We start from the raw sequence: 12,259 nt of genomic DNA on the forward strand, positions 1-12,259 counted from the left end.
ACTGAAAAAAATATGACAATTCCAAACAAGTGACCAACGGAAAGAGGCCAAGATCTTTAAAATGAGATACTGTCCAGCCAGACACGCATGGGCAAGGCTGCTTTAGGTCACTCAGTATTTACTCTGAGGCACAAAGGACGTGCCAGTCATGGCAGACTGCACAGTGTGCTCAAGGGATGAGACCACAACATTTAGTGCTAGGGTTGACTGAAGCAGAGGTGGCAAGGGACGATGTAACAGGAGACGGGAGTGGAGAAGGAGGAGCAGAGTTGTTAAGGGCACAGAGGGCGAGGACAAGAAGCTTGAATTTTATGCAGTGCAACAGGGAGCTAGAGGAGGGTCTCAGATGAATGTGTGTGAGAGTGATGTGATCATCACAACAAACAAGAAAGGTGATCTTGGCAGCATGGAGGTGATGCAGGTGTTAGGGCAGCCAAACAGAAGGAATTAAGCTTTTCAAGGCAAGGATCATCTTTTTGTTCTGTGTTTCTACCGTGCATAACACAATGGGAACCTGGTCAATAACTGGGGCTCATAGGTGCTCTGGCAATACACATAATAAATACCACAGCAGTCATGACTGGAGTTGCGATGCTGGATGAGAGTGTTGACTCTTTGGACAGAAAGAAAAGGATGGATTTTAGACATATTGTGGAGGAAGAAATGTCAAGATGAGACCATACTAGGCCACCACACCCCTGAGCCCCAATCTGATAGTGTTTTAAAATCAAAATGGGTCAATACACTAGAAGGTCCATTATGAAGTAGTTCCCAAGGGAATGCTCAGAAATGCTCCTGTACCCAATGAAATTACATACAACATTTCCTTCCTCAGTGATTTTTTTTTTTTAAACTGCAGGACTAGTGGATCCACGCTGCACAGTTGTCAATTAAAAAAAACCAAAGCAGCCCACTGCACATTGCAGAGAGGACAAGAGAACAAACCACACACAGCAGCTATTAGTCACATTACTTAAGACACTACTGAAAGGTGCTCAGACACTACAGTGATGAGGGTGGTATTAGAACCTTTATAGAATAGAAAATTAACTGTAGTATGTGATACAGCAGGGCCAAATGGCAGCAGGAGAGTCATTGATAGGAGGTGTATAAGCCCCAGAATGATCAGAACCTGTGGACTGAGGAGAGGTTACCACAGGTTAATTAGAGCACCTGGAGCCAACTAAGGCCCTGCCAGAGACCTAATAAAAACCTCTGCTCCAGTTGGATAGGAGGAGGGAAGGAGAGTGGATTGTAGTTTGGAGAAGCAGTGTTGTTGACCAGAGGATCAAGAGAGGGGAAAAAACTGCTCCAGCAGAGCAGAGGGACTCCCCAGGCACAGAGGACCAAGAGAAATCCTGCCCAAATGGGGAGACGGGGGTAAGAAGCCTGAGAAGCTGAAGGGGCATAATGGGAGGTAGCCTAGGGGAAAGAATTGCAGCTCCAAGTGCTCAGCTGCTGTCCATAGGGCCCTTTGGGCTGGGACCCTGAGTAGAGAGTGGGGCTGGGTCCCTTCCCTGTTCCCCTTCCCTTCCCCACCAGGACACTAGTGGAGCTGTTGACACCCAAGAATAGAGGCAGCGCCCTGACCCATCACGTGAAGGAGAAATGTGGGACCCATCATAATAGCGTTGGGCACTTGTCACAAATATCATTATTAATTCAGACAGTGGTGCTGCATACAATGGACAAAGAAAACCGAATCCAATCTGGAGGAGCTTTCAATCAACAATACAAGGTGGGGGGACCGGAGAAAGAATTAAATAGCTATTTAAGAGACTAACATGAAACACTAACAGGGTGGAACTTGGACAGCACAGTAAGATGCCACAACTGAAAATCAAACAGGTGATCTGTCTTACCCAAGGCTCCTTGGCAGATATCTGTGCGGGTGGCACCTCCAACAATAAACTGGGGATTAGAACACAGTTCCTGGAATGAAATGCATAAAGTACTTCTTAAATAGACAGACACAGGATAGACAGTGTAGTTAAGATACTAGAGTTCCCAAGACTGTTCCTTACTGACAACCCTAGTTTCTGTATGTTTATGGCCATGGGGTATTATGATTAAGGCTGCGTGTCTGTCACAGAAGTCACGGATTCCATGACTTTCTGTGACTATCATGACTTCTGCAGCGGCCAGCAGCAGCAGTTTGGGTACATGTAAGCAGCGGCAATTTGGGTGTGTGGGTGGGGGCTCAGGGCTGAGGCAGGGGGTTGGGGTGCATGGTGGTGCTTACCTGGAAGGGGAGGCTCCCACCGTCATGTCCCTGCAGCTCCTAGGCAGGGTGGCCAGGAGGGCTCAGAACACTACCTGTGCCTGCTGGCACCACCTCCACAGCTCCTATTGGCTGCGGTTCCCAGCCAATGGGAGCTGCAGAGCCAGCACTGTGACAGGAGCAGCACGTAGAGCTCCCCTGGCTGCCTCTCCCCCTAGGAGCTTCAGGGACATGCCGGTCAGAGTTATGTAGGGAGGCTGCCAGCTCCACCAACTCTCCACCCCAAGCACCAGCGGGGGTCCTGGGCTGTGCACCACCACCCACCTTCCCCCCCCCCCAAAGCACCCACAGCCTCCCCCTCCCCTGCCCAAGCACCCACGGTCCCTGGCCCAAGTTCTAGTTAGGAGTATTTTTAGTAAAAGTTATGGACAGGTCACAGGCCATGCATTTTCATTTACTGCCCACAACCTGTCCGTGACTTTTACTAAGAATACCCAGGACTAAAACATACCCTTAGTTATGATTGCCCTCTCCATTGCAAAGCATATCAAAACCATTACATAAAGAGGATACCAGTGTGCCAAGAATGGAGCAGAGCGGGGGGGCCGGTGTACCAACACAGCACAACGATGGGTAAGGGAAATCGTGGCCAAGGAAAACCAAGGCAAACATCTGTTTTTACAGCAGGCACAGTTTCAGGCCTATACATACAAGATTTTAATGCCTAATCTTTGAAGGACCTTGAGATGGTTAATTGCTGGGAACTCGTATCTACCTTGGAAGGATTAACAGCTGAGAGGACTCTGCTGGGATCTGAATGAGTGCTTGGCAATTGCCTAGTAAGCATGAGCTGCTTTAAGTTGCCAGGGACAAAGGCTGAGTGGCATATTGTATAGAACAGCCTCCATGTCTTGGACAACTCATCCCTGTGCTAAGAAAAGCAGCTTTCTGTGGTGACAGATCAAAATGGTACCCAAAGCAGACATGCTCGTCTGCAGAGGTGATGTAGGCTATAAGGCAAAACATAAGCAGCAGAGAAAACTTTGTACAGCGTCAGCCACCCCACAGCGGGTTCCTTAAGTAAACAGAGGCTTGGCGACCAGCCCCTTCATAAAATAGCATATTGACTGGGCTCTAGTTGTTTGGCTCTTACCCCTGATGGATTTTTCCATTTGTTTTTGGAGCTGTTTCAATGTTTTGTGGGGCTACTTTGAGCCAAATTCCTCCCTAAGGAGTTCCTGCTACACCAAGGATGAATGTAGCCCTTTGCAAAGGGTGCAGAATTCAGAGTGAAGCTTTGACTAGCTTTATTCAGCTGTACATCTACAAAAGATTGTTTAGAGCCTAAGTGGTAAGGGATGCTAGACAGCTGGCAGGAAAATATAACCTTCCTGTATCAGTCAGGGTAGAGGAAAGAATATCTGGAGAGGGAAGGGGACATTAAAGTGGGAAAGACTATCACATGATTTGGAAAATTAAGAATGAAGCAAGCAACATTAGTAGGATGAAGAGAAGGAAAAAAATAGGTAAGTGATGGGGACAGAATCCATTGTAACAACTCCAAAACTTGACAGGTATATTTCACAAGAGACCTGTGTAGCTGTAGGGTGTGGATCTCAGGATGGGTAGGGTGAGAGAGTTGGGACATGAATTCATGCCTGTTTACACCTATTTGAAATGAACAAACCATGCTGAATTAGTTATGTAGATTGGGAATGCAAACAAACGAGTCAATGAACAGCCCACTGGCACTATTACATGAAAGCTTTTTTTTTTTTTTTTTTTTACAACTGAAAACATAGTGGGAGGGCAATGGAATGTGAATGCGGATTCTTGTGTGTCTTGCCCTTTGTGGAGTTTTGCACTGAAAACCATCCATGGCTCTGGCTGGCTTAAATACTGGCTCCTGTCTTAAAAGTAAAAATATTTCCTGTATCAAACTCAAGATAAGCAAGATATCTGGCATAATTATAAAATCAATGTGAGAGGAAGATCAGGGCCCAACTTTGTATCAATATAGCTCCCCTGACTCCTGTGGAGTTACTCCAGCCTTACACCAGGTGACTCTGGCCCTTGAACTGGACTGAATCTCTTTGAGTTCAAACCAAGTTTCACTTAACCTTCTGTTCATTTTTATGCCTCAGCATTTCAAGCCCAGAAATTCCCAGAGTTCCCACAACCCTTCCAGCTAGTTTTCTAGACCAAAGAGGTTTGAATACATCCAAACCCAACCGCTGAAACTTTTTAGCTTTGCCTGCTACACATGGCTGAACCATTAACTTCCTGCATCTGCACCCTCACGTCTTGGCTGTGTGACAGCACCATGCCGCTCGGAGGTTGCCTCCCTTGGTCCATTAGCAGCTTGCTGCTACTCTGGGAACCAGTAATGTGCATTCTTCTCTATGGGATAGGGAAAAGGTTTTCAATCAATAGGCAGGCTGTCACTGCTGTGTGTGCTGAGCTTGGAAAGAGTGCATTCATCCTCCCTGGCTAAACAGCAGTCAGGGAGTGCTGCTTCGCCAGGGACCTCCAATCCATGTGACTTCCCCTCTCCCTTTAAGAGTAACAGTTTCTATAACCTAGTCAGGTGTAATTTAATCTCTCTTCCTGCTAGAGACGGGCTCAAGCCAATAAATGTAGATCCTGATCCAAATCCCCAACCACTTTGGGGTGGTCACATCCCAGGGACTGGGTTTGGCTCATTAATAAAGAGAAGGACCTAATGCAAAATTCAGAGCAGATCTTTCTCCTCCCCGCATCCCTAAAATTCAGAGACTGGAGGTTAAGATCGGGGGTTGGGCCCATCTGCAGCTGTCATGCACTGAAAAGTCCAGCTCAGCTTTTTATAGAAAGTATCCTTTGACTCTTTCATTTAGAAATCTCTTCCTCCCCGCAGGACTTCCCCTGGATATGGGGGCGGGCGGGGGGGGGGGGAAGCCCACCCTTATCACTGCAGCCTCCCCTCACTAGCCAAGCTAGCACAGCTATTCCTGACAATGGCATGGCTTTGCCCTGCCCTTTACATTGACTCCCTGCTGCCCATGGGGCCCATCACGCAGGTCTCTTACCGTTGGTCTCTTCCACGTGATGCCCTGAGTTTTGTAGGAGTTTGGTCCCAGTTCTTTGTACCCCAGAGAAGAGGCAACCGCAGGGAAGGATGGATCCTGGAAGAGTTTCCCAGCCTGAAGGCACTCGTTCCTCAGCGTCTCAAAGTCCTGACTGAGGTACTTAAACGCCTTTGCGTTGGAGCCTAAGCCCCTGGCCGTTTCCCTCTCCTTAGCTAATTTAGCTGCAATCCCAGACATGTTTGCCTCCTCCCGCTGCTGCTGGTGGTGCTTTGCTGCCGTCTGCGCTCCTGTGGGTAACATAAAAATGCAAACCTTCCAGCTGCTTAGCAGAGACGTAGGAAACCTGAAGTAAACAGCACCAGCAGTATTGGGAGGCAGAACAGCTGGTGAATCATCATGGGGGGGGGGGGGAATCTGCAGCAAAAACTGGGTGTGGCTCGTGTTTAAAGCTGCAGCTTCCCTCTAGTGTCCCTCTGAGGGTATTTACTAGAGGGCAGTGATGCTCGGTGCCTGGATGTTAGCATCTGTCAACTAGTGTTGCTGATAGTCACATCTTGCCTGTTTGGTAAGGTGGAATCCTCCTAACTGGGATGTGCCTGTCCCCTGCCTGTTATCCCCCTTAAGCAGATGTCCTTTTCTTTGATTTTCTTTTTAAACAGTCTCCTCCCTCGATCAGAAATCTGCAAAAACTGGGCCCCAGCATGGGAACAGAATCTGGGACCTTTTTGTTCCAAAGCACAGACCTCTGCCATTTGAACTAAAGGAGCAACCTCTTAGCAGGTAGGAATCAGCTCTTAACCACTGTGTGGATCAGCCATTTGAAGGGGACATGACCCACCTAGCCAGTGTGTTATACACTCCGACTGTCAGGGGGAGCTTATTCTGAGTATCTGAGGTCCGCTGGAGTAAAAATCCCATGCCCACTGCTTTCTCATGATCTCTGGCCTGGGCTGTCAGATGGAATAAAACTCAAACCTTTGGGCACCAAAGCCCAGGCCTCTCTACCCTGTAAACTAAAGGGGATAAATCTGTACTGAATGTAAAACTTCCCTTTACTGCATTTCCTCTTTAGTTCCTCCACTCCAAAACTGGCTGTATTTGAAAGTAATGGGTGATGCAATGTTCATATTTTGTAACATGCTTTGGGAATCTCTGGAATTTAAGGCTCTGGAGGATTATTATCACCTTTCCCTTTGACAAACTACATTTTGAGGGGATCCTTAAATCTTGAAACACTTTCTATTGATGCTGTACAAAATACCCAGGAAAAGTAGCAAACTGAACATCAGCTGTACATATGGCAGGCATGGTCCTTTCCCCATTGCATTGTTCTGTTGCCTTTCTTGGAGTTCCAGGTTGCAAGAAATATCTACAATTACCTCTGTTACTATTAATTATTTATATTACAGTGAAACCTTGAGATCCCAACAGATGCCCCATTGTGCTAGGCACTGTAGAAGTGCAAAGTAAGAGTCCAGTCCTTGCCCCGAAGAGCCTACAGTCTAAACCAGGGGCTCTCACAACAAATTTTTTGGTGGCCTCAGAGTGCAACCACCAGCTTTTGCTGGTGGCTGCTCTGACAATTTTCCCTAAAATAATTAACTTTAGGAAAAACAAATGAATATGCACATATCCATATCCAAATCATTGTCATTTATTTATGTAGGGTTTTTTAGCAGACTCAATAATAAAAATAAGTACAATTGTCTCCAGGGCCGGCTCCAGCATTTTAACCGCCCCAAGCAGCGAAAAATAAATAAATAATAATTTTAAAAAGCCGCATTTGCAGCACTTCGGCGGCTGCTCTACTGCCGCTGCTTCATTCTTCGGCGGCAATTTGGCGGCAGGTCCTTCCCTCCAAGAGGGACTGAGGGACCTGCCGCCAAAGACCCAGACATACCTCTCCTTTCCGTTGGCTGCCCCAAGCACCTGCTTGCTGCACTGGTGCCTGGAGCCGGCCCTGGTTGTCTCTATTCCTACTGGACCTAAACAGAATAGAAACACAAATAAGGTGCTTTGCCCGTTCTTTTTACTTTTTCTTTTTCTTTTATTGGTTGCTTTTTTTTTTTAAGACTTGCTAGCTACTAAGTCTGCTGGGAAAAATATTAACAAACACACAAATCACTTTTCACAGTAGACTTACTCAGCCCTGGCAATCCCAGGGACAAATTGAGCCCTAGATAGGGAGGTGGGTATGGAGCCAGCTGGAGCCAGGGGCAGTGGGGCACTAGGGGAAGCAGTGGGGGCTAGAAGTGATGAGCTCAGGGAATGGAGCCCAAAGCCCTGGGGCTGGAGTCTGCCACCCCAGAGATGAAGCCTGACCCCACCACCCCTGGGAAGGTGGGGAACTCACTGGCTACCTGCTCCTCCAGCTTTTGTGTCTCCAGAGAGGGGCCACTGCTTTGCCCCCGCCACCCCAATAACCACCCAGAAGGCTGTGGCAGCAAGAAAAGCCCCTGGTGGCTGCATGCGAGAAACGCTGGTCTAAGCAGAGAAAGGAAGAGTAATTACACCCATTTTATAGATGGAGGCACAGGGCAAGTAAGTAATTTGCCCAAGATCACGCAGAAAGTCTGTGGCAGAGCCAGGAATTGAACCCAGCTCACCTGAATCCCAGTACAGTGTTTTAACCCCAGTCCATCCTTCCACACACTATTAGTCCCCTATATCAGGGGTTGGCAACCTCTGGCACATGGCTCGCCAGGGTAAGCACCCTGGCAGGCTGGGCCAGTTTGTTTACCTGCTGTGTTGACAGTTTCAGCCGATCACGGCTCCCACTGGCCATGGTTTGCCGTCCCAGGCCAATGGGGGCAGTGGCGTGGGTGAGGGATGTGCTGGCCGTGGCTTCCTGCCACCCCCATTGGCCTGGGACAGCCAGTGGGAGCCACAGTCCACCGAACCTGCCAATGCGGCAGGTAAACAAACTGGCCCGGCTCACCAGGGTGCTTACCCTGGTGAGCCGCGTGCCAGAGGTTGCCGACCCCTGCCTTATATAGTGTGGTTAAAGTGAAGGGCTTCAGCTACTCTGACTCTCAAGACAGTGGCTGCTAGTGGTGCCACCTGACATGGGACATTAGCTGAAAATCCACCCCCCCTGAGCGAGGTAGTTATACCAACCTAACCCCCAGCAACATAGCTACCACCTCTCAGGGAGAAGCTCTCCCCCCAGCATAGCTAGTGTCTTCACTAAGTGCTACAGTGGTGCAGCTGCGCCACTGTCTGCAGTGCTGTAAGTGTAGACAAGCCCTGAGTCAGAAGCAGGCCCAGCCTGCTTTATGGAACAGTATAAAACCAGCACAAAGAAGATGCTCTGCACAGTGGGTTTTGTGGGTCCTGTCCTTTTCTGAACAGCTGAATGGACGATGGACTGAACTCATCCCACATCACCCCTGAAAGGGTTAAAATGGCTTTCAAGAGGCTATTTGCCAGGAGGGGCTGCACCGGGTGAGGTGTAGGCTGGCTATGCTGAACCTGACCCAGCTGGCCTCCTATAAAGCCTGGAAGAGGAGAGCACAAGGAGGCTGTTGCAGGGGGAGAAAGTCAGCAGTTACTCTGAGGGTTGTAAGAAAGGAGTAGGAAGAAGCCCAGGGACCACAAATCAGCAGCTAACGTCTATCCAGTCTCATGCTTGTGCCTATTTTTCCTAGGCTTCTTCCCACTCCTTTCTTGCAACCTTGAATAACTGCTGCTGAGTCTCTCCCCCTGCACCAGTCTCTTTGGGCTCTCTGTTCTCTGGCTTTATAGGAGCCCTGCCTCCTCCTGCCCTGCTGGGTCAGGTTCAGTTAAGGCTGTATAGCCAGCTTACCTCACCCAGTGCAGCCCCTCCTGTCAAATAGCCTCTTGTGACCCTTTCAGGGGTGGTTGAGGTGAACACCCCATCACAGCACCCCTTACCAGTTCTTTAGCCAACTTGCTGATGATATGCACCCTGTGCAGTCCCAGTGACAGCTGAGGCCATGTGCCATAAATCCACGCAGATTTCAGCCTCTTGTCTCCTACTGAAGAGTGATAAAAGACACCAAGCCACACCTGTCTATAAGCAGCTCCACCTTGCTAGGACTGCTTTGTTTACTCCTGCAGCCTGAACCACAAACATAATCTGGGTTTGGGTGGAGGAATCATAAGGTTTTATTTAGACCAAGAACTGCTTTGATGTGTTCACATTCAGGGCACTAAAATAAAACCGTGACTTTTTTTCTTTATTTCAAATGCTTGTTTGTCTTTCAGGAATAGGAAAAACAAAATCCTAAATGCTTCATTTAGCCTTTCCCCATTTAGAAATCTCCTAGAGCCAGCTCTCTGAGCTGCCTTCGCCCACTCTCACTGCCAAGCTTAAACCCTCACAGACAGCAGCCTGCACGTTGGGTCCAGTGCTACAGTCCTCGCTCAGGCCAAACTCTTGTTGGGATGAAAGGAAGTTTTGCCTAAGTAAGATTACAGTATTGTCCTGCACTGTCCGCAGTTACAAAACAGACAGCCCATAGAGGGGGAGTAAAACGCTTGAAGTAATACAAGCCTTTTAGGATGAGTTGGATTCTTTATTTGAATAATTCAAGCCATTTGGAGAGTGGCAGAGGTAATGAACTTTAACTGCTTTGAAATCCCATATTAGTCCCTGCTCTCAAGTCAGCATTAATCCAGTTTGTCGCTTGTGTCAGTCATTTGTATACTAGCAAAGTCCATCCACTGCTTTGCAAAGGAGCTAACAATAACCAGCCCTGCAGCTGGTGAGGTGGAGCCCAAAGCTTTGTGCCCATGGCTGCTGGTGATGGGAGGGGTGGGGTGACTGAATTCCAGAGTTGTTTTCCTTACTCATGAGGTTGCATGGCTTCACTTTTTCCATGTGATTGCACCACTGCTGGCCATTTGAATTGCCAACTTTCCCCAAACAGAGAGGGAACTTGCTGCTTCCTGAAGGAAACTGTTGTTAGTCTGTAATCAGGGCATGAGAAGCCAGTGCTAAAGTGGATTTTTATTGTAGAGTGAGAGCGAAAGCGATGAAGTGAGATTGCAGGGAGTCTCGACTCCTAGCTGCCCACAGGGCTGGTGCTAGACACTTAGCTGTGTAGGTACCTCCCTCTGAAAGGTGTCGTTGGATGATGGTTGTGGCTCCTGGCTGCTGTTGGTGCAGCAGGACAGCTGGGCCAGGCCTTCCCGGGCTAGAGCCACCCCGGTACTATTTAGGGTGGCCAATTTTCTAATTTGTGAAAACAACATTGAGGGCCAGAACCTCCCCCATCCCTGCCCTGCCTCTTTCCACTGAGACCCCACCCCGGCTCTGCCTCTTCCCTCGAGGCCTCGCCCCCTGTTCCTCTTCTCCCTCCCCACTCTTGCTTTCTCCACCTCCTCCCTCCACCAGCTGAGCAGGGCTCTAGAGGTGGAGGGTGACTGGGGCAGGATGGAGGGGGAGCCATGCTCCAGGGGTGGAGGGGTGACTAGGGCAGGACGGGGGAGGGAGAGCCGCACTCTGGGGATGGAGGGATGACTGGAGCAGGATGGGGGGACCAAACTCTGGGGGTGGAGGGGTGACTGGGGCAGGATGGGGGGGGAGCCATGCTCTGGGGGTGGAGGGGTGACTAGGGCAGGATGGAGGGGGAGGGAGAGCCGCACTCTGGGGGTGGAGGGGTGACTAGGGCAGGATGGAGGGGGAGCCATGCTCGAGGGGTGACTAGGGCAGAATGTGGGGGCCGCACTCTGGGGGTGGAGGGGTGACTGGGGCAGGATGGGGGGGCTGCACTCTGGCGGTGGAGGGGTGACTGGGGCAGGATGGGGGGGGAGAGCTGTTGTCCAGGGGTGGAGGGGTGACTAGGGCAGGATATGGGGGGGAGAGCTGCACTCTGGGGGGGAGGGGGAGTGGGGCAGGATGGGGGGCAACACCCTAAAGGTGGGGCAGGGGCAAGGGGGCCCGGACAATGAGCTCAGTCACTGTCCCTGCTCCTCAAATGCCGCACGCTTCAGTATCCCTCCCTGCAGGAGCCGGCCGCTGGTATCTCCCTCGGCCGGAGCCAGGAAGTTCCTGAATGCTCCACCAGCTCTGCCAGCAGCTGCTCTTCCCGCCCTCCTGGTGGCGGAATGGAAGCCAATTGTGGACAGTCAGGTAACCAGACTTTTGGTGACCGGTCAGTAGAGCTGCCCAGACACTGTCAGGTCCCCTTTTTGACTAGACTTTCCAGTTGAAAACCAGACCCCTGGCAACCTAGCACCGTTCCTGGGGATGAGGATGGGCTGCTAGGCCAGAGCTGCACTACTAGTGCCGACTCCCCGCTACTATATCTGGAGTGTGTGTGAGTGGGGGGAGACTACGCCATTAAAGGGGCAGGCCCCTTCCCCACAAAGGTTGTGCTGGGCAGAGTTGGACCAGAGCCACGCCAGTGCTCGGCCTGCGCCCATTGGCCCGGAGCAGCGATCTGCGGCCAGTGGGAGCCGCGATTGGACGGACCTGCGGACGGGGCAGGTAAACACACCGGCCCGGCCTGCCAGGGGCTTTCCCTACACAAGTGGCGACCCCTGTTTGAGAAGCCCTAGTGTAGAGTAAGCTTTTAAGAATCTCTGTCTGGAGGGGCATGGTTTCTAGGAGGTGGGTCTCGGTCTCTCCCCTGCACCCTGCAGATGAGGGGGAAGCTCTAGCTTAGGGTAGGTCTATACTTACCTGCCGGGTCGACGCGTAGCGTTCGACTTCTCGGAGTTCGAACTATCGCGTCTAATCTAGACGTGATAGTTCGAACTCCGAACGCGCTCCTGTCGACTCCGGAACTCCACCACCGCGAACGGCGGTGGCGGAGTCGACGGGGGAGCCACGGACTTTGATCCCGCGGCGTCTGGACGGGTGAGTACTTCGAACTAAGGTAGTTCGACTTCAGCTACGCTATTCGCGTAGCTGAAGTCGCGTACCTTAGTTCGACCCCCCACCCTAGTGTAGACCAGGCCTTAGAGAAGCCTTTGCCTTTGAAACTCAGCCTGTGAGAAGCCC

At 50.5% G+C, this 12,259-nt stretch overlaps 1 protein-coding gene and 1 long non-coding RNA gene across 2 annotated transcripts in view; one reads left to right on the forward strand and one right to left on the reverse strand.

The window, feature by feature from the left end:
* CAPN2 (calpain 2) overlaps nucleotides 1-5,680 on the reverse strand; it is a 50,178-nt gene extending 44,498 nt beyond the window's left edge. Inside the window, exons 1-2 of the mRNA XM_045010995.1 lie at nucleotides 5,290-5,680; nucleotides 1,863-1,932 (exon numbers count right to left, since the gene is read on the reverse strand). Of these exons, the coding sequence (XP_044866930.1) occupies nucleotides 1,863-1,932; nucleotides 5,290-5,589 (370 nt within the window). The 5' untranslated portion in view covers nucleotides 5,590-5,680. The remainder of the gene's footprint in view (nucleotides 1-1,862; nucleotides 1,933-5,289) is intronic.
* On the forward strand, nucleotides 1,244-11,380 carry LOC123367019. Its single transcript, XR_006578265.1, has 3 exons — nucleotides 1,244-1,380; nucleotides 5,949-6,069; nucleotides 11,248-11,380. It is a non-coding gene; the product is annotated as an uncharacterized LOC123367019 (long non-coding RNA).
* Nucleotides 11,381-12,259: the final 879 nt, after the last annotated feature.

This window comes from Mauremys mutica, chromosome 3, assembly GCF_020497125.1.
Source record: "Mauremys mutica isolate MM-2020 ecotype Southern chromosome 3, ASM2049712v1, whole genome shotgun sequence".
Taxonomy (NCBI): domain Eukaryota; kingdom Metazoa; phylum Chordata; order Testudines; family Geoemydidae; genus Mauremys; species Mauremys mutica.